The sequence below is a fragment of the Lissotriton vulgaris genome, chromosome 1_1, assembly GCF_964263255.1.
Source record: "Lissotriton vulgaris chromosome 1_1, aLisVul1.2, whole genome shotgun sequence".
Lineage (NCBI taxonomy): Eukaryota > Metazoa > Chordata > Amphibia > Caudata > Salamandridae > Lissotriton > Lissotriton vulgaris.
The window spans coordinates 380,499,722-380,526,786 of record NC_141685.1 but is presented as its reverse complement, the minus strand read 5'-3'; the positions used below and the strand labels follow the sequence as shown (position 1 = coordinate 380,526,786).

Here is a 27,065-nt window from a genome sequence, read left to right as displayed (position 1 = left end):
CATAAGTGATGGGTCTTATCCACAGAGGGAGGTTTGTGTCAGAGTCTAGTGTTTTGTGTTAACACCCCTTGGCCAGGCAGACTGCATAGTGTATGTGTCTGGAGGTCTGAGCACCAAGTTACCCTTTGCAGGGAGATTCCACGTGCGCTTTCTGATTTACCCAAACTGGAGAAAGGATGACGTTTGAGGATGACGTCCTACGATTTGAGCCAAACCTAGTACATGCACAAGAAACTGTGCTGTGACTCCCACGCCAGGGAGACAGGCCTGGTGAACTGTGACCCCAAACACCGGAACAATGACGTAGTGAAGGTAAGGGGGTGCTCTGTGGGAGAGGGTGTGGAGGTAACACCTGCGCACACAGATGCATGCTCGAAGAAAGGTAAGGGGTGCAGTTCAGCGAGAGGTGGGGTTATACACAGACCGGTAGCCTGACAGTGTGGCAGAATTTGCTTGTTTGTCATCTACAGGGGTCTGCTTACATTGGCCCCCCAGGGAATCGTGTTTAACAAATGGTAGTTAATCGATGTGCTGCCAGTTTACAGAGCTAGCCTTGACTGCGAGGCCAGCCGGTCTAGGCAGGAGTCAGTTACATGTGCTTGGCCCATGAAGCTCTCTTTTCCAACCGATACAGAGACACCGATGCAAAGCTCCACGCTTTCCCACAGTTAGTCCAAAGTGACCAACTCTCAGCTCGATGCTAAAAATGACCGACACAATCCTAGTTTTGTGTACAAGAATCATTGTGTTTAAAGCACCCCAATAGCTTGCAGTCTTGAAAACACAGGACGTGTGTGCACACGCGAATGTCAAGACAGCCATATGCCGTTCTGTGACGGGAAGGTGCCCCTAGTGGATACTTGTATTTCAATGTTCATTTTAAACAGTTTGACATGTTTGTCATTAAAATTTGAAGCGTGCACATGAAAAAACCCAGTTATTTTTGTGCTGCGGTAAATGCTTTGTACAATATGCAAAGCATTAACATTCTTTTCTGATAGTGTACTGTGTGTTATTTTTCTTTTCAAAAACTTATGAACTTATATGATTTTTTCCACCACCCTCAAATGACAGACCTTTAGAACATAGTTCAAACATAGTGCTTAGCGCCAAAATGTGGAAATGTGTACAGCAATGGGAAGCCTATATAACAAGATTTAAAAATGCAATAGGTCTTGCATTTCATTAAGTTAAAGCCATTTGCTTTGCTATACAATACCATTAGCAAAGCAAATGGCTTTAACTTAATCAAAGGCGAGACCTATTGCATTTGCTTGTTAATACATACAAGTCACTCCTAAGGAAGGCCATGGACAGCCCAAAGGCAGGGCGCAGTGTATTTAAAAAGTAGGCCACGTACTTCTAAGTTGTGCATGTCCTAGTAGAGAAAAACCCTCTAGGTGGTTGACAGCTGGGCTTTTTGCATTCCACTAGACAGCCACACCTAAAGGAAACATGGGTGCTTAGATGTGACTGATAAGCCATCTTGGGCAGGATGGGAGGGAGGAGCTAGCACATCTGAATAGGCTGTGTTCTGACCCCACACAAAAGGCTGCATACCCCCCTGTAGCGAATCGGGAGCCAGGGCAGGAAGGGCCCGGACTCTGCCCACTTCAGTGCCCTCTCTTTGAAGTCTCCCCCACTTCAAAGGCACAACTGGGTATAAGTACTGAACTTTTGACACCACCAACTCAGTACACTTCTAGACCTGTGGGTACTCTACCAGGAAGGAGGACTGCTGTGCTGCTGAAAGCACTGCTATTTTGCTTGCTGACCTGCTGCCCTCCCTGTTCGGGAATGAGAAGGACTGGACCTGCATTTCCAACCCATAACCAAAATTACTCCAAGGACTTGCCGGCTTGCCTCCTGTTTGAAGTCTCTGGGATATCAAAGACTTCCAGCTATCCACCTACAGCACCTGAACTCTGCCATCTAAGAGTCTTGACCTGCCAAGTGATGCCAATCCAGTCCTCAGTCCTTGTAAGTGGGTATAAAGTACTGCAAATGCCAAAATACAAGAATTGCTGTTGTTGCTGTGTTTGGACCTGGGGCATCTCCATTGACGCTGATACTTTGCCGCTGCTGCAAGGATCAAGGACATCACATTGCAGACGGCATGCGCATCTCCTACGTTGCGCTGCTCAGAGCGGACGCATTGCCTACATCCTAAGAATCGACACGGACGCAGTGCCTTCTTTGCTCCTCGTATCTCGTCCTCGAGACAACCGCAAATCAAGGTACTGTTTAAGCGGGCCAAGGATGGTCCCTGTATCCAGCCTACTCTCCTTTACGGTCAGCCTGAACTTTTAGATTTGGCCTGGTCTTGCACGACCAGATAGCTCTGGTTGGCACATCATGCTTTTAAGCACTACATTATAGTTTTTTAATAAAAATGAATAACTCCGATTATACTTATTGGATTTTTGCAGTTTTTGTCTTGTTGAGCTCTATTTTCTTTTTCTAACCAGACGTGGTATCTTTTTGTGTGGTTGTAGGAAAGTCCCCCTTTTTTTGCATGGTTGCCCCCCACTTTTTGCTTGATGTTGAAGTTCTTTAAGTGTGCCCTGGGTTCCTGCTAACCAGGTACCTTGGGCCTATGTTCTTTCCCTATAACTGTACCTTTGCAACCTCAATTGGGACCTCTCTGGCCACATGTAAGTCCTTTGTAAAAGGTAGCATGGATACCAACAGCACTGTGAACAGAGAAGTCCTCTAAGGACTGCAGCACCTATTGTGCTACCCTTAGAGGCCTGTACCTTAACACACACACGCTGACCTTGTAGGCTACGTGTTTTTTGTGCAGAGAAAAGTGTAGAGTCGACATTGCGCACATCCCTGTGTGCCATGGCTACAAACAACTGCCTGTGATATAGGTACGACACCCCTCTAGCTGGGTGCACTATACCACTGGTGAGGGTACAGGTGCATGAGCCCTCTACCCATACAGTGTCTAAGTCCATTCTTAGACATTGTAAGTGCAGCAAAGCCCTAAAGGGTATGTGGTCTAGAAGTGTGTCGTTACGAACTCCATAGCACCATAATGGCTTTACTGAATTGTGGGAACTTTGGTCTCAAACTTCTCAGCCCATTAAACCCACACTGTTGCCAGTATGGGAGGGGGAATCTGCGGGAAAACCAAGATAGATGGAGAGGTGTACCCACTTTTGCCAACTCCACTCCTCAGGTGGGGAGGCGAGGCACCACTCTCTGTCCCCGCCATCTTGAAGATGAGGGACCCAGCCAACCAGACAAAGGGTTATACCCTCCTCCCACTGCAAGGTGGCATTATAGGGGGTGTACCCACCCCAAGGATGGGGCCCATTGGTCCCACCTGTACTTACCTGAAACACCTCTAAATGTAGTATTTAGGGGCAACCCCAAACCTTGCCTTCTCAGACGAGCAAGAAGGACTGAAGAGCTGTGCTGAAGGAAGGAGGAGGAGGACACCAACAGGCTTGCCCCCGCCCTACTGGCCTGTTAGAACTTGTTCCAGCAGAATCCCAGTGTATTCTGCAGCCAGCAGCCCCCCAAAACCCAGAAGACCCGCCTTGCCTTCCCTACAAAGAATTTGTTTCCAGTGAGCACCTGACTTGCTCAAGAACCAGACTTTGGTTCCGGTCGAATCCGCAAGTCTGCACCACTCTTCATCCAACGCCCACGGCCCGAGTTTGAGTGGCCCAACATCACAACGAGGTCCCACCAGCGACCCTGAACTGGGCCCTGGTGATCCTTGACCTACTTCAAGCCTCCCGACGACGCCTACAGCCTCTTTCTGGAGGGTCCCCCGACCACAACCGGAGCTTGTAAGGAAACCCGACACCTCAAGACACCCTTGCACCCGATACCCCACTGCCTTGAGTGGCCCAACCTACGGTGTCTTGGCAAACCCCTGCAGCCAAACTTACCTCACCAACTGGTGGTCGCATTCAGGAAGCTTCCCAGCCTGAACTTGCAGTGTTTGGTCCGACCAGAGATCTCCCATTGAAACCAACAGGGTACCCAATGCCAAATCAGCACACTGCACCCGGCTTCCCCATAGCCCCTTGTGCGCTAACTCGGATCTCCTTTGTCCTGAGCTTTGCTCCCTCAACCCTGTGACTCACCTGAGAGCAGCCACCAACCGTCGGCCCCATAGTCTAACATTAGGCCTCAGCACTCTGCACCCGGCTGCCTCAGTGCCGCTGAGGGTGCTTTTTTGAGTGCATCCTTTACCGTGAGGAACTCTTGTTCTAACTCCAGAAACTCAACCCCAAAGACCGATTGCTTACTTGCAAACCGATAACCTAATTTTTCTCCATAGGATTGCATTGACTGTTTTCCTCTGGAAAACGTTCTGAGTGTTGAATTGAGTTGTATGGAAAACTGAACAACTGTGTTTTAATGCAAAACTGTTTTCTTGACTTGGTCGCTGCTGTGCATTTAGCTATTGTTACTATGACAGTTGTTGTGGTGGCAATTATTGTGTCTGCTTTGTTAACAGATGCTGTGCCTGTTGTCCCTGCTGTGGTTACAACTGTAGCCTCTGCCATTGAACCTAACTTCGGGACATCTGTTGCTTTTTCCACTGCCATATTGACAGTTATGGCTACTGTGCATAGAGCTGTGGTTGCTGCTATCCCCCTGCTTAGCTGGCAGCAATTGTTGTTGTCTTTGTCACCAGTAGGTGGTAGGAGTGTCTACTCCCCTCTGGACTCTCCAACTCACCTTTTGGGCCCACTTTCCAGTTGAAGGCTATGTGGACTCCCTCGTCTGAGGGATTGCCCTCATAGGCTACACTGGCAACCCCTGGAGCTACACTAGGGGTTGGTTTCTTAGGATAGCTAGGTCCTTGGTGTGGTGTCCTGTCTTTTGACAGTTGTAACACCATGTTTTATTGGGATCCCAGCTCCTACCTTGGTACCCAGTTTTGGTTTGTGAGGTGTCTTTGGGCCCACCCTCCTGGACAGGGTTTTGGGGAGGCTACCTGTGACTTCTTACTTTTATCTTTAGGATGTTCATGCTCTTTCCCCTGTGGAGGCTTTGTAACCCTTTTCTTTTGATCACCCACAGTGGTAGTCTTAGTCACCGTAGACTTGACCCAGTCGTCTGCCTTTCCCAATTCTTGGAGAGAAATTGGACCTAGGTCTACCAGATACTGATGCAACTTTTCATTTGCGCACTTACTTAAAATGTGTTCTTTCATACACAGAATACAAAGCCAATATATTCATGCATGTCTCTTCCAGTTAACTAGCCACCTAGTGTTTTTACTGAGTAGTCTATGAAGCCAACCCAGGACTGACTCAAGGTTTAGTGAGCCCCCCTGAATCTAATTCTATACTCCTAAGTGTTGAGTCCAGAACCCACAATCAGCGTGACCTTCATAAGGTCATAGGACTCGGCATCTTCCCTAGTAAGGGTCATGAGCCTGTACCTGCAGTTACCAGTGAAGAGTTCCCAAAGCAATGCTGCCCAGTGTGTCTTCTTCTCTTTTCTCATTCCACAGGCCCTCTCAAATGCTGTGAACCATTTGGTGAGATCATCACCTTCCTCATATTTGGCGACAATCCCTTTGGGGATTTTAGAGTCATTCAAACTTTCTTTTTCCTTAGATTTTAGGTTGCTTACACCATTTTTGGGTGTTTGACCCATTTCTGCTCTTTCTTTTTCAAGAGCCATGAGTCTGGACTCTAGGTCTGGCCTTTTGGTCAACCTGGCTAACAGGATGCCATCTTTATTGAGGCTCTCCTCAATGGTCTCATAAGAATCTGACCCACATTTGTGGGATCATGGTTCTGTGAGTTATATCTTTGGAGTTAGGGGCACAGGGACCTTGTTCTCCCTATCTAGTGAGGGAGGTTGGAGGTTGTCCTCATCCCCACTAACTTCTCCCTCCTTTGAGTTGGGATCTTCCCCCTCAGAAGGGTTGTCCTTCGCATACTCCTGGAGCTTGATCTTGGAAGAGTGGGACCCCATGGAAATCATTTAGGTTTACACAGAGGCCTTCGCTCATCTCCAGATGGAGGTAGGGGGTGGGGTCGAGCCCCTCAACCACATTCTCTCTGTCAGTCATTATTTTACTAATAGTTGAAGAGTTTTTAAATGACAAAAAAAATCTACTTCTAGATATTTTACCCCCAACTAAAGTTACTTTTAAAGTTTTTAAACACTTAAAGGGACAGACCAAGGCCCTGGCAAGACTTTTAAAAATGTAGTTCACCAAATTGTCAATTCAAAATCAGAATCTAAAGTCAATTTAGGAGTTTTGTCGTGTCATCGGTTGTTGCTACTTAGTCTAATGCAAAGTCGTAGATCCCACTACTGATCCGCCAATGTAGGAAGCTGGCTCTTTATATTCTATATCAAAAAGAGATATAGTGTACAGTGGGTCCCCAAAGGTATAGCAGAGGATAAGTGAGATAAAACCTTGCTTTCAATTTAGTGGTAGGTGGGCTGAGCAGTTAGACTTATCAGAGAGTAGTGTGAATGCATTTGTTATACATACTCATACAGGTGAGCTGCTAGTGGACTCACTTCTTTAGGAGAAGTCATAACTTCCCTAAATGACCGTCCTGAGCATTTAAAGACCTCTACAGCTCTGCCTCAATTTGCGGGCTCAGCTGAACAGCAGAGTGCTGCTTTCTTCTTTTATTTTAAATTTTTATACATTGTGCTCCAATACAGGACTGATGGGCACAAGGGTCCAGTCTGGTGATACCACTGGCCTCTACTATTGCAGCAGCTTCAGTCACTTCCAATGTAATACCTGTTGCTGCTATAGCCCCTGAAGTGGATGCTTACCGACATGACCGGGTTTGTTTGGGGGCAGTATTTGTTGCAGCAAAAGTCTGTATTGCAGGTGTCATATGGATACTTCGTTACATATATTGCGTTAAGTTAGCATGAGTGTATTACATGTTTAAACAGCCATTTTTCCTTCGGCTTCAGTTTTGCACACGACACCTACTTGTTGTTGTCGCTTTCAACCTAGAAGCGGTGATGTGATTTATTTGAGAATAATATGTTATTACTATGCTATCAGCTTTGCCTGGTCCACTTGGTACAACTGTCTGCACACTGAGAGCTGCACACTCTAGGAATAACCTAACACAAGGTTGCTGGGAGGCCTGATCCTCGCACCACATTAGACATAACACAAATAATGTTGATGCCAACATTTTGGGCTCTACGCGGGTTTAAGATAGAGTTACAGGGAATGAACGTAGACACTTGGTGCTGCGCATGAAGAGAGCTGGTAGCTGTTGATGTGATCTACTCCTACTGACATTTAGAGGTATGGGTCCGCCCTGCTAAAGCCCGAATGAGACCTTCTTAGATATAAAATAATATGCTAAATAGGGTGCGCGAAATATAGGTGATATAGATTTCTATAGATTTTGCATTGTAACATGCTATCACCTTTTGCTTACTATGGATTAGTGACTATGCTGCTGACTCTGATTTCTATAATCTGCATTTTGGTATTATACAAGATACTGCGTTTGAGAACCTTGCATTGAATAATAAATATTTCAAACTTGCACGTGTGTTCTTTGACTCTCAGTTTTGGTTTGAAATGATTATATAACGAAAGAGTGTTCATGTGTTCCACGATTCCTGAGGTATTCTAAAGATCATGTTCTGGTTTGTCTAAGACATGGATCATTTCATAATGATCCATGAGACACTGTAGCTAGCTAGGTAAGGGGATTTCTGACACTGAGATGAGTTTTGGATCATTCTAACTCACTGAGGTTCTAGATCTCTATGCACAGTTCTGTGGGAGAACGGAAACCCTGCTACATGGCGCCCGTACGTTGTTGGCCTTATATCATGACACTCGAGTAGTATATCATTCAAACCTTGACACCTTCATTCCCGTTTCCGGTAAACGGTGGTGTCGGAAAAACCTGCCTATTTTTTAAATAGGTCTTTTCAAGCTTGAATTCTTCTAAAAACGGTTTCTTTGAATTACTACCCAGTTGTGCTACAAAGTGTTCTTTGTCTTTTTTCTCTTCCTGTGCTACCATGGCCGTGGACATACCGCAGCATAGCCGCGTCGCGGTTCGCGACCACTTGCGGGCATATAATGTCCCTGTGGAAGGCTTGGCTGTGGTTCTAGTGGTGAGTGCGGAACATGCGTACCCGTACGAATTGTTTTATTCCTGGGTGACATTTCCGGAAGTGGACGCTAATTCGGGTGTCTTCCATTCATACACTGCCTCGGCTGTACCGGCGGCTTATGCTCCGTACAGGGCACTGGAAGTACCTATCGATGCTTGGCAGCACGGAGTTTGGTGGCGCCCTACCCCATTCCTTGACGGCTCCGAGGTTAGGTCCTTTGTCCATTCCGGGCACAAATTGGCCCGCTTTGGGTGGATTTACTCCTCACCCTAATCGCGCTACTTGTAATGTGGCTGACCTGCGGCGTCTTCATGAAGTCGCGGTTGGAGTGATTAGGGCGCTTGTTCATTACATTGGTCGTAATGTTCATGGCGCAGCCCCCGCAGGTGCGCAGCTTCGAGCAGAACAGGCTGGTTTGAAAATCAGTCCTGTCTTGGTGAATTCCGTTATGGGCAAGAAGCCCCAGGATAAGGATGATTTTCCTTAGTGGCTTGCCGAGAAATTCGACCAGCTGGAGGCTGTGTTTCCTAATACGACTCCGGGTGAAAAACGGTTGGCCGCACTTCTAAGGGTGTAAAGGCTTTTTCTGAAAAGGAGAAGAAACAGCCCCAGGGACAGTCTTCGGAATCGGGCGGACAACCCAAGTCCAAAAAACAAAATTGGCCAAAAAAGCAGAATCGGGGTAAGCAACAAAAACAGCAGACACAGGTTTCTAGTCCGGCGACTTCACAACCTGCGCAGTCAGATCGAGTTTATGATTTGCGCGATCGCGCGACGATTAAATCGCCTGAAAGATTTCAGGCTTCTGACCAACGCTCTCCTCGTTCCTTTCAGGACTCATCGGCTCCGTCAACCGGTGGTGGAGGGGGCGGTAGGGGCCGGGGTGGCCAGCAAGGACGTGGTCAGCCCCGCACGCGAAGTGAAGGGGATCAGCGGGACGACTCTACGCCCAAGAGACCGCAGTTTGCCAAGAAGAAGGTCGCAGCCTTAACGGCGCATCGATATGCCCCAGATAGTGAGAACGCGGCTTCGGAATCTGACGTGGGCTCTGACCTTGCTGGACAGCGCGGCGGAGATTACCATAGTGAGAGAGGCCCTCCGTCCACTGTTGAAGGTGACAGCGACTGACACTTATGTTGTGATTGAAACGGCTGATACACATGTTGCTCCCCCTGAACGACTTTTTGAAATTGTCCTGTTAATTGAAGGTGACATGCAGCGAACTGTAAAAGGGGTATTTTGGGAAAATCTTTCGTCTACGTATGACATTTTGCTTTCGGAGGCTGACTGGCCCCCACCTTTTGTTCTCGCAGCTCCGCGAGGGGAGGAGGTGATCCTCCCCAGTTTCGCGCACACTGTATCGAGAGTGGAAGCGCTGCATTTTGCAGAAGAGTGGGCTCTGGCGCTTGCGCCGGCTGTGTACCGAAATCAGTGTGGCTGGGATAAATTGTCCCCTAGCCATGAGATTCCTTTACGGTCACAGCCACAGCCACAACCTCAGTATCCCATACGGCGTGAAGCTAAAGCTTCTGTCGCGTCTATCCTTGAACAATTGGAATATCAAGGTGTAATTGAAACGTGTGTGTCACCAATGAATAATCCCCTTTTTACTGTGAACAAGCCGGACGGCTCATATCGTCTGGTTTTGGATTACCGGCATTTGAACTCGCATTGCCGTAACTGTGCAGTACAGAATACTCACGGCTCTGCCTTAGTGAATAGTCTTGAGCGTAAACGGTTCAAAACCACGCTTGACATTTCCAATGGTTTTTATGCACACAGATTAGATGGTCTAAGTTCCCAATGGACCAGTTTTACGTGCGGCGGCGTACAAAAAATGTTTAAACGACTCCCAATGGGCTATAAGAATAGTCCTGGAGTGTTTTCCGCCCGCATAGTCTCTCTTTTGGAGAGCTTCGATCCAGTTGCTTGTTCTTATGTGGATGACATTTATCTCACAGACGACGAACTTTGGGAGCATCTGTGTCGAGTAAACAGCATAATTTGTAACTTTGCAGACATGGGTTACAAGTTTAACTTTGCAAAATCACACATTGCGGAGTACACAGTGTTGTTTCTGGGTTATGAACTTAACCACGAAGGAAAGGTGTTGGCTCCTCACTTCCTGGAGAAGTGCGCGCAGTTGCGCTCTCCGACAACGCTGAAAAAATTACAGTCTTTGCTGGGTTTTTTAAATTTCGGAGGACATACATTCCGGAATATGCCCAGCGTATCAAGCCTTTGTATGCCTTGATACAACCAACTTTTTCCAAATCATGCTGGCTGCCTGAGCATTCAGCCATTCTGCAGTCTTTGCAGGCTGATTTGCTCGCTTCTGACTACTTACAGACTCGTGATAACCAGACCAACCTGGTGATAAGGATTATCCCTGGGACGGTGGGTTTCACGTACCTGACTTTTAATGAAGGGGATACTGTACCTATTGCTTACAAGTCACATTTATACACTTCGGCTGAACTGCGTTTTTCCACTGTGGAGAAAGTTTTAACGGCAGTACAGATGGCAATTCTTAAGGAACGTGCCCTGTCACAGGGAAAACGCATGTTGGTGGTTACCCCGTGTCCTGCCTTGGAGGCGGTCACGAAAGCCAGTGTACCGAATTCTAAAGCTTTGCACCCTCGGTGGATTCAGTGGGCTACTTCCTTGACGTCCCAGGATGTCACGTTTATTTTTGACGCCGCTTTACGGTCGCAGGAGTATTTACAGTATGAATTTGTTCATCCTGTTCCTTTAGCGATGCGGCCGTTGGAGGATTTCCATTGTATCATATACACTGATGGTTCGGCGCAGGTTGCGCATGGCTCTAAACATGCCTACGTTTCCGCTTGCGCCATTGTGGTCGGTGCCATGGTGAACGATGAGTTCAAGTCCAGTGTTGTGCACACGCAAACACTAGGGGACTGCACCGCACAATTAGCAGAGCTTCGTGCTCTTATGCTCGCATTGGAGTACGCTGATCCTTGTGTGACGACTTTAATCGTAAGTGATTCTTATTACTGTGTCCAGTCTTACAATGAGAACTTGTTCTTTTGGATTCAGAATGATTTTCGTGATTCCAAAGGTAGCACAATCAAACATAAAATGATCTGGGTCCGAGTGGCGGAACTTAAAGAGAAGCTGCCGCTCGTGTTTGTGATTCATACTCTCGGCCATCAGCGCGTGGGGGTCCACGCTGTTGGAAATTCGCTTGCTGGTGAGGCAGTGAAGTCTGCGGTATCAAAATACTTAGTTGCAGCAGTCACACGGTCTAAAAGCAAAATAGATGATGACATCTTGGCGGCTGTTGCTGCCACGGAGAAGGGAGGTAAATATCCTGCAAGGTTCCCTTCGAAGTACACATACCACTTAAGTCCCGATAAGGTTCCTTATGTGAAAATTCCTGAAGTTGGCGAACGTCTAGTTCCCAACTCGGATCGCAGGGCTTCTCTGATTACAGCGGCTCATGAAGGTGTGGCGTCTGCGCATGCGGGCGTCTCAGCCACTGTAACTCAGCTACAACAAAGGTTCTGGTGGCGGGGACTGTACAAACAGACGCGCGATTATGTCCTTATGTGTGACATTTGCCAGCAGATTAAGCCTTCTATTGCTGCGCGTCCGCCTCAGACACAGTTGTACATCTCTAATAAACCGCTTGGTTGCGTTTATTTGGATCACTGCGGTCCTTTTTCTTCTGATACTGCGTATAAATACATCTTAGTAGCAGTTGACTCATGCACACGCTTTGTGTGGGTATGGCCGCATCGAAGCGCTGATTCGCGGACTGTCATTAAGGATTTGCGTGTCTTTGTGGGAATCTTTGCCTGTGGTACTTTCCATTCGGACCAGGGTCCGGCTTTCGCCTCTAAGGCGTATAAGGATGCTATGGTTTCGTTGGGAGTCCAAGTCAAGTTTTCAAGTCCCTACAGGCCTGAGGGCAATAGTGTAGTAGAACGAATGAACCGCGACTTAAAGCAATCTTTGACAGCCCGAGTTATAGGCACTGGTAGAAACTGGCTGACCCACCTCTATGGCGTGCAGCGTGCGCTTAATAATCTCCCTAGAAGGTCTCTGGGTGGGCGGACCCCATACGAAATGCTCTTTGGTATCAAGATGTACGTCCCTGACCTCGATGGTGCAGACTGCCAGGCCCAGGCCGCGGCCTTTGACGTAGATGAACATTGCAATGTTTTACAGGATCTACAAAAGACCAGAGACAGTCTTGCTAAGGAACACTTGCCCTCCACGTCGGATGATGCGTTGCAGATCCCGGTAGTTGGCTGGCTACCCCAAGTTGGAGAACTGGTTCGAGAGAAGATCGATAACAAGAAAGAATTTGGTCCCTCATATCGAGCACCGGTTCGAGTTTTTGGAGTGAAGGGCACAAGAACAGTCATTTTACCACCACTTCCAGGTCGTAAAGAAAACAGATTTATTTCTATTGACAATGTCAAGACACACAGGGTGGCCGATTCTTCATAGCATGACACCGGCTGTATCCTGTCCTTCCATGGTGAGGCACTCTGTGCTGGCTATTACATCTGGTGCAGATCAGGAGGTGTCCCTCGAGATGCCTGCTATATCCGGACCTTTATTAAATACTATTCCTGTTACTAACATTGATGAATTGACCTATGCAGATCCTGCTGATTTATCTATGTCCGATTTACAAGCTCGTTTGGCTAACCAGTCCAGATTCTCTTTTGACTCTGATTCGGAACTTTCAAAGAAACCATCGACTATTGCAAAATATGCCACGTTGTTTACAAAACATTTTCTAATTCCACCTTGGACATACGTTTGGCTGATACTATTTTCATTTTATCTTTTTATGTCAATTGGTTTTGTGTTTTATTTTTTCCGCCTGATCGATGGCCATTATGTGAAAGAAAGAACAGGAATTCGGTACCTTAATGGAACATTGGCCCCTCTTTCCTCCTCACATTCAGCACACAGACTAAAAAGAGACTTAAATACAGTAGAGATTACTGCTTGGCCTGTCCTTGATGGGATTGTGTGGGATGCGGTTAGGTTTCAGATACATGGCCCCACAGAAGTTATTAATGTTCCTAATGTGCTTAGAGTAAACATGGGAGATGTGATTAAGCAAGATATTTGTTCTGATGATTGGGATCTTCAGGCCGTAGAAGCATTGTTCTCTGATTTGAAATATTATGCGGCCTTTGATGCTGAGGATTTGTACTTAGATTCTGTCAATTATGGTGATTTGTTTTGTTATCAACATTATGGAAATCATTTCTTACACAAAACAAGTTCCAGGAGGGTTCCTGTGAACTACACACAGTGGGAACATTGTCCTGCTCCTTTACAGGGGAGCTCAAGTACATTTCTGGGAAAATTCTCTTATTTTACAGATTTTAATCAATCAAATCCTGAGTCGTTTTATTTTAAAGTGAAACAGAAATTCATGTCCAAAGTTAGACTTACCGATACAAAATTGCTGTATTCGAAGTCCTTTCTAGACAGGTTAGCTATAGATGGCTATGAGTTATGGAAGGAGGCTATTGACCTTAAATCGGTTTGGGGTACCAAAGATTGGCAGGTACAAGGCACTGAGGCTTTGCATCGTGCATGTCTCATCCCGAATCACATGTTGTTTTTAAATTCTACTATTTCCCAAACAACATGCTTTGGATTGGCTACATCTAAAAAATTAAATACACCTACTATCCCTGATTTGGAAGAATATTCAGGTTGGAGTAATTTCACTGCATTGTCCATCAGTGGGATACAAGCACTTTTGCACAATTCCTCCTTTAATATTTCCAGTTTTGATCCGGAGGGGTGGCTTTTGTGGCAAAGAAGCTCTGATTCTTGCCAACGTCGTTTTTTGGGTTTGTCTGAAGGTTTTACACACATCAGGCCAGATCCCAGGTTTGAAACAGATCACACTGTTACTACTTATTCAGTAGGCAAATTGTGTCAGAACTGGTTACAACATTCCACTTTGGCTGCAGTTAAACTGCATCTGTCCCAGTTGAATGAGAATATAGAGCTAAATGATTTTATAAAAGGCCCGGCTAGGGGTAGATCTAAACGCTGGCTTTATGCTGTGTACAATGAAATTTGGAAATTTTCACAGATTGAGGCAGCTAAACGCCTGAGAGCTATTGATCAAGCAAATTTGGAAAAAGTGCTTGCAGTTGTCGATAACAGTATTAACATGCTTTCTTCCAGGATTTACACGTTGGATAATGTTGTTTCTTCTGTTGTTGATATTGTACATGATGAAGTGTCCACGTTATACCATGGTCAAAATCAATTACGTTCTGTAATGCAGTTTGCATGGACCCTACTGACACTTAAGGCTGGTCGAGTTCCCTGGAACTCATTGAACGTTTCGTCCCTTTTCGCCCCTTTTAATCTGACTGAAAAGCAACGCATGCTTTCAATGCGTGATGCGTCATTTTCTATGTTACATATTGAAAAACTAGAATCCTTACCTTTCTCTGTTGCTGAAACCACTACTGCCACGTGGCTTATTCATGGATTAATTACATTACCATTTCCCTTATACAAATTTACTAATTGTATGCGGTATATTGCTATAGGACGATATGAACCACTAGGCAATGCATTCCTCCATGAGGCATGGTCATTGCCATACACATACAGATGTCTAAAGGATGGAAAAGAAGTGAATCTTAATGGTGAGGAATGCACACAGTCACTTGACCATTCATTAATATGCAGACACATTCAGTTACACAGTTCTTGTAATCAGGACCGGCCGAATTTAGCATGTGTTTTAAAAGGCACGCCAGTTCCAGCAGTAGTTCCCACATTTACATTATTGACTAATGGTAGTTATTTGCTTTTAAACAACGAAGTATGTTGTGGGTAATTAATTGGTGTGGCTTATGTGGTAACTGTATCAGAGCGTGTGGTGTGTTGCAAAAATGTTCTATACCCACCCACGCATGGGTCTTCAGATGTCTCCATCTGGCCACGGATTCCAACCTTGGAAGCGAAGTTCAATGGTTTAAGCAGAATAAGGGCCCTTTTGTCTCAAAAACAAGTGACCCTGAGTTCGGCCCGGGAAAATTATGTCCTTCACATAGCTAACACACGCACAGAGGTGCAGGCACTTTTAAATACTGACTTGCCGTTTCATTTCTGTGAGCTGGTGCACCAGATCTTTAATGCATCTTCCACGACTGGGCTCGCACATTTTTTTAAATTGGTTAGCAGTGGCCTTGTGACTACATTTGAAAAAGTTTTTGGTATCATTCCCACGTTTTTCCATTCTATTTTTTCGAGTTTGTTTGGTGGACTACCTGTTTTACTGGCTGTGGCTGCGGGCATTTTGTTGTTGTTTTTCTTTTTAAAACATGGATGCCCATCCTGCGCAAGAAGCCGTTCAACGCCTCCTGACACTGTGTCGTAATCGGATGCTCAATTACTATGGAACATTGCCGCTTGCAGCATTAAGCACGGCTTATAGATTGTCATTTCGGTTCACCGACTTCACGTGTGTCCAACCTGTGTTTCACTGCCTGAGCTGCGAGTTCGATTGGGCCATTGATTTGTGTCTATGCTTGAGGACTGCTCCTGACGTCGATTTTGATCAGCTAATGCGTCCCGTAGTGGCTCACGAGCTGATTTGTTCTGGCGAAAGAGTTATGGCCTTGGCAGCGATAAATGGAGTACTGGGCCAATGGGAGATCTCTGCAGCGGCGCATGCCTTTCTGACACACAGCGTTCTGGTGAACCCACCGAGTTGTCCTCTGACGTTACAGGAGGATCCGATGCTGGAGGAGCACGTATGTTCTTTCCCATTGCTGAATTGGATTGCTGAACTATTTTCGGATGATGGCAGTGATTTCATACTGGAGGCTGTTGCAACTTACTTTGCATATACTGTCCAATCGTGAGATGCCTGGGAGGATTGCTTTGTTATGGAATATGACTTTCCCCTTGCTGGATTGGAGGGATGAACTGTGCTCAAATGATGGAGAGTTCAATCATGTGATGTCGCTGAAAATAACGTCAATGTGGCACATGACTTTGGATATCGGATAAGTGCCTTGTTTTTTCTCTTACAGACATTTGAATTAATGCGACCTGGTCCTACATTTTATATTTTTGAGACCTGGCGGATAACTTTTAGTTCGAAAGTTTTGTTTTTATTTTTAGATTTGAGGCCACTGTAGGCATTCATACATATTCATTCATACATATTTTTTTAGCTTATTTTAGCTCAAGATTATTGAACTTTGCTTTCATTTTATGTATCTGATTTAGTATTGCCTTTTCCCTTATGTTTGACGGTGCTCGGATCAATGGGGGGGTGTCATATGGATACTTCGTTACATATATTGCGTTAGTTAGCATGAGTGTATTACATGTTTAAACAGCCATTTTTCCTTCGGCTTCAGTTTTGCACACGACACCTACTTGTTGTTGTCGCTTTCAACCTAGAAGCGGTGATGTGATTTATTTGAGAATAATATGTTATTACTATGCTATCAGCTTTGCCTGGTACACTTGGTACAACTGTCTGCACACTGAGAGCTGCACACTGTAGGAATAACCTAACACAAGGTTGCTGGGAGGCCTGATCCTCGCACCACATTAGACATAACACAAATAATGTTGATGCCAACATTTTGGGCTCTACGCGGGTTTAAGATAGAGTTACAGGGAATGAACGTAGACACTTGGTGCTGCGCATGAAGAGAGCTGGTAGCTGTTGATGTGATCTACTCCTACTGACATTTAGAGGTATGGGTCCGCCCTGCTAAAGCCCGAATGAGACCTTCTTAGATATAAAATAATATGCTAAATAGGGTGCGCGAAATATAGGTGATATAGATTTCTATAGATTTTGCATTGTAACATGCTATCACCTTTTGCTTACTATGGATTAGTGACTATGCTGCTGACTCTGATTTTTATAATCTGCATTTTGGTATTATACAAGATACTGCGTTTGAGAACCTTGCATTGAATAATAAATATTTCAAACTTGCACGTGTGTTCTTTGACTCTCAGTTTTGGTTTGAAATGATTATATAACGAAAGTGTGTTCATGTGTTCCACGATTCCTGAGGTATTCTAAAGATCATGTTCTGGTTTGTCTAAGACATGGATCATTTCATAATGATCCATGAGACACTGTAGCTAGCTAGGTAAGGGGATTTCTGACACTGAGATGAGTTTTGGATCATCCTAACTCACTGAGGTTCTAGATCTCTATGCACAGTTCTGTGGGAGAACGGAAACCCTGCTACAGTATTTGTTGCAGCAAAAGTCTGTATTGCAGGTTTTAAGAGGGACTCTTTTTACTCTCTTTACCAGTGCAAGTACAGGGTACAAAATGTATGACTGCTCAAATCTGCAGTTAAAAGTCCCTCACTTAGTCTTTTTCTTTTTTCAGCAGACTTCTGCCAGACAGCTAAAGCAATTAATCAATCAATCAGAACATTTGTAAAGCGCACTACTTACCCATGAGGGTCTCAATGCGCTGGGGGTGGGTAGGGCTGCTGCTCGAATAGCCAGGTCTTGAGAAGCCTCCTGAAGGTTAGTAGGTCCTGGGTCTGCCATAGAACGATGGGAATGGTGTTCCAGGTTTTGGCAGCGAGGTGGGAGAACGATCTGCCGCCGGTGATCGTTCTTCTGATGCGGAGGACGGTGGTGGGGCAGAGGTTTGCGGAAGGGAGCTGACGGTTCGGGGTGTAGAAGGTGAGTCTGTTGGGGTATGCCGGTCTGGTATTGTGGAGTTCCTTGTGTGCGTGGGTGAGGAGCTTGAAGGTGATCCTCTTGTTGACGGGGAGCCAGTGCAGGTCTCTCAGATGGGGTGTGATGTGGCTGTGCCGGGGGATGCCGAGGATCACGCGTGCAGAGGCGTTCTGTATGTGTTGTAGTCGTTTCAGGAGTTTGGCCGAGGCTCCTGCGTAGAGGTTGTTACCGTAGTCTAGCCTGCTGCTGACGAGGGCCTTGGTGACCGCTCTTCTTGTTTCGATGGGGATCCACCTGTAGATCTCGCCGAGCATGCGGAGAGTGTTGAAGAAGGAGGATGAGACGGCGTTGACTTGCTTGGTCATGGAGAGTGTTGAGTCAAGGATAACCCCCAGGTTGCGTGGGTGTCGGTGCTGCTCCCAGTGCGGTCGGCCACAAGGAGTCGTCCCAGGCCGAGGGGGTGGAGCTGGGGATGAGGACATCTGCTTTCATTCCTTCGTGGAGGTTGGTTTTGGCAGTGACGGGGTCCTTGGTGAGGCAGAGGATTAGCTGGGTGTCGTTGGCGTAGGAGATGATGTTGAGGTCGTGCAGACTGGCGACTTGGGCATGCGGTGCCATGTAGACGTTGAACAATGTCGGGCTGAGGAATGATCCTTTGGGTACGCCGCAGATAATTTTGGTGGCTTTGGAGCGGAAAGGAGGTAGGCGGACGCTCTGGGTTCTGCCGGAGAGGAAGGAGGTGGTCCATTCCAGAGGCTTGTCTCAGTTACCTGCGTTGTGAAGGCGTGTGCGTAGGCAGACGGTGTTGAAGGCGGCCGATAGGTCCAGGAGGATGAGGGCCGCGGTTTCGCCATTGTCCAGCAGGTCCCTGATGTCATCGGTGGCGGCGATGAGGGCAGTTTCGGTGCAGTGGTTGCTGCAGAACCCGGACTGGGACTAGTCCATGATGCTGTTCTCCTCTAGGTAGCGGGTCAGTTGTCTGATGACTGTCTTCTCTATGACCTTCGCAGGGAGATGGGCCGGAAGTTCTTGAGGTCTCTCGGGTCCGCCTTGGGTTTTTTGAGTAAGGCGTTGATTTCGGCATGCTTCAGCTCTCCGGGAAGGTCGTGGTCTCAAAGAAGATGTTGATTGCCTTGCGGAGATGGGGTGCGATGGTGGCGCTGGCTTTGTTGAAGATGTGGTGTTGGCATGGGTCTGACAGAGAGCCGGAGGGGATGGTTTTCATGAGTTTTATGGTGTTGTCGTTGTCTATGTTGGTCCAGGAGAGCAGGGGATCAGTGTGTGTGGTAGCCGTGGGGTCAAAGGTCTCGGTGCCTGTCCGGGTGGTCAGGTTGTTGAAGCTGTCGTGGATGTCTATGATATTGCGATGGAAGAAGGTGGCGAGGGAGTCGCACAGGTCTTGTGATGGTGAGATGTTGTTGGTGTTGGAGCTGGGCTTGGAGAGTTCCTTCACGATGTTGAAGAGCTCTTTGCTGTTGTGTGCGTTGTTGTCTAGGCGGTCCTTGAAGGAGGCCCTTTTGGCGGATCTGATGAGGGGATGGTGTCTGCAGATGGTGTTTTTGTGGGATGCGTAGCTGTCCGGTTTCAGTTCGCAGTGCCATTTCTTCTCCGGTCTTCGGCAAGTTTGCTTGGAGGCCTGGAGGTCCGCGGTGAACCAGCTGGCTTTCCTGTTGGTGCATCTGTTGGGGGGTTCCTTGATCAGGGCGAAAGTGTTGGCGCAGTCTTCGAGCCACTGTATGAGGTTGCGGTGTTGGTGTCGGTGTGGTCGACGAGTGGGCTTCGGGCGAGGGTGGTGTTCAGCTGGTCTTCGGTGACTTTGCTCCAGCTGCGGCAGGGAAAATGTTGGGTGCGGTGATGCGTGGTGGGTTTCCGGAAGGTAAAGTGGATGCAACGGTGGTTGGTCCAGTGAAGTTTGTTGCGTGGCTGAAGGTGACGTGGGGGCTTGCAAAAAAGATGGGGTAAAGCGTGTGGCCGGCGGAGTTGGTGGGTGTTGTGACGAGCTGTCTGAGTCCGAGGTTGTCAATAAGGGTGGTGGAGTTGGTGTCGTCATTGTTCTCGAGGTGGAAGTTTAGGTCTCCGAGGAGAATGTAGTCTGTGAAGGCAATGGGGTTGGGGTGCGTGCTAACTAAGTCGGCGATGGAGTCGCTGAACTGTGGCTGGGGGTCTGTAGATGAGGGTTCCTCTGAGGGTGGTGTTGGGATCAGTGTGGATCTGGAAGTGAAGGTGTTCGGCGGTGCTGAGGGTGTCATTGGTGCTGGTCGAGACTGAGGGTGTTCCTGTGGACGATGGAGATTCCTCCTCCTGTTCCAATGGTGCGGTCCCTGCGGGTGATCTCGTAGGCGTCAGGGATGGCTATGGCGATGTTGGATGCAGAGGAGGGGTTCATCCAGGTTTCTGTCAGAAAGGTGACGTCAGGGGAGGTGGTGTCGAGAAGGTCCCAGAGTTCGATGGAGTGTTTGCGGTTAGAGCGGGTGTTGAACAGAATGCATCTGAGGTGGTTGCTTCCTTTCTCGGTGGTTGGTTTGGCGGCACGGAGGCTGGTGAAGAGGCAGGAGTGTGATCGTCCGGTGTTGAGTGCGTGGAGGGTGCTGGCATCGTAGCGGTGTCGGCGGTAGTGGCGTTCGCGGGGTCCAGGGGGTCTGGTGCTGGGCATGGTCCAGGCGCAGACGGGCTTGGCTTAGGCCCGCCTTTGGCGCGGCTGCCATATAAGGGGAGGTGGGAGGCGAGAGCAGTGCGGCGAATAGGGTGCGGGGCTGCAGGGGACGCATTGGCGGGAATGAGCGAAGTAAGTGACACACAAGACAAAAACAGGGGGCACAGAGAAAATAGAAAAACGAAGGAGACAAAAATATACACAGGCAGCAACATTCTACCGAAACAGAGCGGCCTCGAACCTGCGGCGGTGACAGGCAGCAGAGGCACACAGTTGCACTGGTGGTGCTGTGTGGCGTGGGGGAGCGAACTGCCTGAAGACCCGGTCAATCAGCTTTGTATTGAGTCTGTATTCCTACCGAGCAATCTAATTCCAAAGTATTATATTCAAAAACATTAGATGTGATATTATCAAAATTAAATTACAGGTATAAGAACGAGAGTCCAAATTCCCATCCAATAAGCATTCAGACACCCGAATCCTGAGGTGCGTTGATCCGTGTTTTAATTCCAAGTTTCAAAGTTCAATCCAGATTCTCAAGTCCTTTATTCAATCAAAAGCGTATTTTAATTTGGATTTCAAAGTTCATTCCAAATTCTCAAAATCAAATTCCAAACTTCACAAGTTTCAAAGAACATCCACTGCAGCCAACACGTGTTTCGTTGGGCATTTATCTCATGCCAACCAACTTCCTCAGGGCTGCAAGCCAAATTAATACAAGATATAAGCTAATGTAAAGACATGTATCAACAATAATAGTAATCCACTTGTTTATGAAAAGGTTCAATTATACTAAATAAAAATCACCACCTAGGTGAGAGAAAAAACATAGTACCCTCATTTTAGTGACAATTTATAACCATATTAACTTTATGTGGATCCCGGTGTCAAGTCAAAGACAACAGCAGAACATTCTGGCTTTTCGCCAAATTCGTGTCACAAAAGATTTTTTACCTAAATCATAAACGGATATCCTTCAGTATCGGATTCCTTTCAGCGGGCGTTTATCCAGAGAATCAACAGTATCTGGTGTAACACAGGGAGGCTCTTAGCCTTGTCACCACTAAGTATCCATTATTTTATTCTTGCACCAAATAGCTATCCTTATGTAAGATCTCTAAATCTATGAAACGGATCCAAATTATTTTCACTACCAGCACACATATAATACTTCTGATATATAGTTCACTGGGATCGCGAAATTAGTTGCAAAAATATAACGCTCTTTCATATTCGTCCATTAATTAAGAAAGTGTATCCAAACATTAAGTAGTAATAGTAAAAAGCTGGTACCTCTCCACTTCTTCACTCCCACGTAAAATATTGTGCAATAATGATGAATATGTTTCTCAACGAATCTATCTTAAAAAAAATCACAAAATCAGACTCCTACTTGCTTCGATATGATTTAGCAAGTGCCAGTTAATTAGCACAAAACTCCCCTTACCAATATCTTGGTGCATAGGCGTCAAACGCTCTGCTCCTGTGATGTCACTTTCACTTCGGTTATTAAGTTCAGGGTCTACAAACGAAGAACCACAATATCAGAGGCCTTCCAAAGAAATATCTATTATGTAAGCAGGGGGTCGCGTAACTAACGAAAGAAATCTCTTACCTATATCCCAATTCGAAATTAAGAGATTTCTTTCGTTAGTTACGCGACCCCCTGCTTACATAATAGATATTTCTTTGGAAGGCCTCTGATATTGTGGTTCTTCGTTTGTAGACCCTGAACTTAATAACCGAAGTGAAAGTGACATCACAGGAGCAGAGCGTTTGACGCCTATGCACCAAGATATTGGTAAGGGGAGTTTTGTGCTAAAAAACTGGCACTTGCTAAATCATATCGAAGCAAGTAGGAGTCTGATTTTGTGATTTTTTTTATGATAGATTCGTTGAGAAACATATTCATCATTATTGCACAATATTTTACGTGGGAGTGAAGAAGTGGAGAGGTACCAGCTTTTTACTATTACTACTTAATGTTTGGATACACTTTCTTAATTAATGGACGAATATGAAAGAGCGTTATATTTTTGCAACTAATTTCGCGATCCCAGTGAACTATATATCAGAAGTATTATATGTGTGCTGGTAGTGAAAATAATTTGGATCCGTTTCATAGATTTAGAGATCTTACATAAGGATAGCTATTTGGTGCAAGAATAAAATAATGGATACTTAGTGGTGACAAGGCTAAGAGCCTCCCTGTGTTATCCCAGATACTGTTGATTCTCTGGATAAACGCCCGCTGAAAGGAATCTGATACTGAAGGATATCCGTTTATGATTTAGGTAAAAAATCTTTTGTGACACGAATTTGGCGAAAAGCCAGAATGTTCTGCTGTTGTCTTTGACTTGACACCGGGATCCACATAAAGTGAATATGGTTATAAATTGTCACTAAAATGAGGGTACTATGTTTTTTCTCTCACCTAGGTGGTGATTTTTATTTAGTATAATTGAACCTTTTCATAAACAAGTGGATTACTATTATTGTTGATACATGTCTTTACATTAGCTTATATATTGTATTAATTTGGCTTGCAGCCCTGAGGAAGTTGGTTGGCATGAGATAAATGCCCAACGAAACACGTGTTGGCTGCAGTGGATGTTCTTTGAAACTTGTGAAGTTTGGAATTTGATTTTGAGAATTTGGAATGAACTTTGAAATCCAAATTAAAATACGCTTTTGATTGAATAAAGGACTTGAGAATCTGGATTGAACTTTGAAACTTGGAATTAAAACACGGATCAACGCACCTCAGGATTCGGGTGTCTGAATGCTTATTGGATGTGAATTTGGACTCTCGTTCTTATACCTGTCATTTAATTTTGATAATATCACATCTAATGTTTTTGAATATAATAATTTGGAATTAGATTGCTCGGCAGGAATACAGATTTAGTTTTATATCTTGGACCTGTCCAGGATAATTAAGGAAGTTTGGTAACCTTCCTTTCCAGCCTAGTAGCAGTCGTTTGGAATAACTTGGAACCTTAGCATTTGCCATACTCGCAGCTGTGCGCCCTCTGTCCATGTTACCATTTCTGTTTGTATATCAGCTTTGTATTGAGACCTAAGGAAATGATTGTTTGGTTTTACTACGGAAGTTGTCTCTATTTTAGATTTAACATTAGAAACACAGATTTTTTTTTTCTGGGCGTTTTCTGCCAGGCAGTGGAGAATATTAATAAAATAATGCAAATATATAATAAATAAAAAAATGAAGAAATAACATTAAATTAATGTGTTTTGTGTTTTACAAGATTTGAATTTGTTGTCCGTTATGCTCATTCCGTTTTTACTTGATGCTAGTGATTTGTTTCTGTTGCTATCAAGATACTATAGGTCCTTTAAGGCAATTTTATTTTTCTTTACCTAGCCTCCAACTATAGTATGCAGAATCTGCAAAAGAGATGGCCATTCAAAGAACGACTGTCCAGAGGACTTTAAGAAAATTGATTTAAAACCTCTGCCCCCAATGACAAACCGATTTCGGGAAATTCTTGATAAAGTATGCAAGAGATGCTTTGGTTAGTATGAGCAATGCATGAACGTGTACATTGTTATTGGGTCGAAGTTTTGTTTTCTCACAGGTATAAGTGCTTCATTTATAAATGTTTAGATACTATTCTGCTTTTCAGGAGTGTTGTGCTGCTCGAGTCTTCTTACTATGCAGACAGGCCTTGGCACTAGAAATTTAGGATTTGTATTTCGTCAACTGTTGCATAAAGTACCTTCTATTTTATGTTAATTGTACAATATATCAAATGTGTAATTGTATGAGATTTCCTATATTGAAAGTGAAATGAATAGAGGGTATACATTGATTTCAGTAGCCTGCAGAACGTTCTGTAAGTTAGCACCATTTAAAAGTCTAGTTTCAGACTTTCTATATTTTAATGATTTTTACATATGGATATTTACTTATTGTCGTTATCTTTATACTCGTAAGCAAGTTTCTGGGCCAGTGAACTTCCTGCACAGGATGAAATAAATACAAATGTAAATGTTAGAGTAGCAGGACAAGCTTTTATGTAAAGCAAAGACTAGCAACAAGATGTCCTGGAACTCATGTGGTATCAAGTTGCAAATTCTAGGTTTTAGGAGAATCATACCACTGAGCATTAGTTTTAACATACTTTTTATGAACTTTATTTGAATGTGCTCTATGCAAATGTCGTGAACATAAAATGAGATGGTTACTTTGTTTTAGTTTATCTCTAGTACGCACTCCATAACAAATAACCAAGGTTCAGAGTATAATAGCTCGATTAGCAGATAATACAATCAAATGACAAATGCAATACTGTCTGTATCACTAGATGGAAAGTATTGCTGTCATTGTACAGTGTGCTGTATGAAGTTGTTCTTGGTATACAATTACCCAACTGTCGGGCACTCTCTTCCAAGTATGGCCATCCGAAAGAATGCCTCCAAGATTAATCGCCGCTCGCAGATGCACAGTTGTCACCCAGAGAAATTGCAGCAGGGTTTCCCATAAACAGCCCATTTGTTCTCTGACATTATGCTTTGACAAAGGATCTCAGCCTAAATAACACTAAACAACTCTGTCAAGACTCATTAGTGCATATCTGAAAACCTGGCAAAAAAGGCGGGTGTTGCTGTGGGAAGTCCATGTGATGGAGCTATTCCTGTGCACCAATTTTAATCGCAGATTGATAAACCTTTAGGTCTGGTTATCATTCGTTTTCTCTCAGAGTAGAACTTGTAACTACACCAGGGAGACCTGCTCTATCTTTTGTGCTTTATCTTCTTTCCTGTACCTTAAGTAAGTTACAGTAAGTTTTACTTCGAATTGTATTCAACTATATGAATATGTCCACTGTAAAGTCTCCAATATAAAACTGGAGCATTAGCTTTATTAAAAAAACTTTTGAAAAAATAAATGTTGATTTTAAGGAATATAAAAACTTTTGTATTAGGTGGATGAACAGTTAAACAGAGAGTTTGGCAATTATGCAAAGCTTTGTAAGTCTTTTGAGCTAGGTCACAGGCTGTCGGAGCTTACAATATAAAATAGGCAGTTCCTGCTACAAGAAGGCAGCACATTAAGTATTCATTAGTTCTGCAATTACGGAAGTCATGAAGGCGTAGCTCAATGATTTCAGACCGAAATTTTTCAGTGGTTTTTCCAACTGCATTAGTAATTTTTTTTTTAGGGTCTCCAAAGACATTCTTTTACTTGATGTTCAGAATCATCTTCTGGCTAAGTGTTTTAAAGTTGTTTGGTGATAAGATGCATATCACCTTGGTAAAGTGCAACAGTTCTTAAGCATATAGCACGTTTGTTATTTGCCCAGTTCCCTCCCAAGAAACCTCTTGAAAACATCACAGCTGTTCTGGCCTTAGATAATATCCCAGTTGTGCCTTTCAGCAAGAAAGTTACAGTACTTCTGTGATTGGTGGTTGCAAACAGACATTTAATCAAGTTGCTTCCTGTCAAGCCACTGCCGTTACTAAAGCATGCCCTTGTATTGTTTTTTTTTTTTTGTCCTCATATGCCAAAAGATATTCTCGAAGATCTTTCCCTTATTACCAACCACTGATGCCGAATATAACCAGGAATAATCATAACCTCTGAAGATCTTATTGGAAGCACTTTTTGTAGATACCCATCCGAAATACATCAATTCAGTTCCTCTAACTGACCACCATAGAACTGATCTTAGGGTACTTTAAACTACAAAAAGGCATAATCATTGGACCTTTATTCTTAAAGCTTAGAGCTTGTCCAAACAAGAGATACATGGAGTCCCAAAATGTTTTTTTCTCTTCCAATTTGTGCTATCTAATTTCAATGTAAACTTAATTGAATTAATCTAATCTAAATAAATTGGTGCAGTATCTTTTATCCATAATTTGCATATTTCTCTTCGAGCTAATATGATTAAATGATTCACGGGCTCTGCTTAACATCAATACTTAAACAAAAGGTCACAGTCTGCCCCGCGCTTTACAAACAAAAGCGTAGACACTTTCCAAACACAGCGTGTACTTTAGCACACGCTGTGTTTGGAAACTGTCTCTACGCTTTTGTTAGTAAAGCGCGGGGCAGACTGTGGCCTTTTGTTTAATTATTGATCTTAATCGGAGCCCGTGAAGAGGCTCCGATTAACAGCAATATTTAAACAAAAGGCCACAGTGGGCAGTCATAAGGGCGGGACCGCAGAGGGCACAGCAGCTGGGGAAACTAACGGAACAGAAGGCAAAAGGGGCATATAAAACAAGGAAAAAAACGAGTAGAACAGAGGGCAGAAGGGCACAAAAACGAGTAGGACAGAGGGCAGTAGGGCACAAAAACGAGTGGGACAGAGGGCAGAAGGGCACAAAAACAAGTAGGACAGATGGCAGAAGGGCCCAAAAACGAGTGAGGCAGAGGGCAGAATGGCACAAAAACGAGTGGGACAGAGGGCAGAAGGGCATAAAAACGAGTGGGACAGATGGCAGAAGGGCCCAAAAACGAGTGGGACAGAGGGCAGAAGGGCACCAAAACGAGTGGGACAGAGGGCAGAAGGGCACCAAAACGAGTGGGACAGAGGGCAGAAGGGCATAAAAACTAGTGGGGCAGATGGCAGAAGGGCCC

The 27,065-nt window shown here is 45.0% G+C and overlaps 1 protein-coding gene across 3 annotated transcripts in view; it reads left to right on the top strand.

The window, feature by feature from the left end:
- The window catches only part of TUT4 (terminal uridylyl transferase 4), a 1,145,308-nt gene that overhangs the window by 648,048 nt on the left and 470,195 nt on the right, over positions 1 to 27,065 (top strand). For all 3 annotated transcript variants that reach the window (XM_086952445.1, XM_086952444.1, XM_086952443.1), the window contains one exon: positions 23,841 to 23,991. In XM_086952445.1, the coding sequence (XP_086808571.1) occupies positions 23,841 to 23,991 (151 nt within the window). The remainder of the gene's footprint in view (positions 1 to 23,840; positions 23,992 to 27,065) is intronic.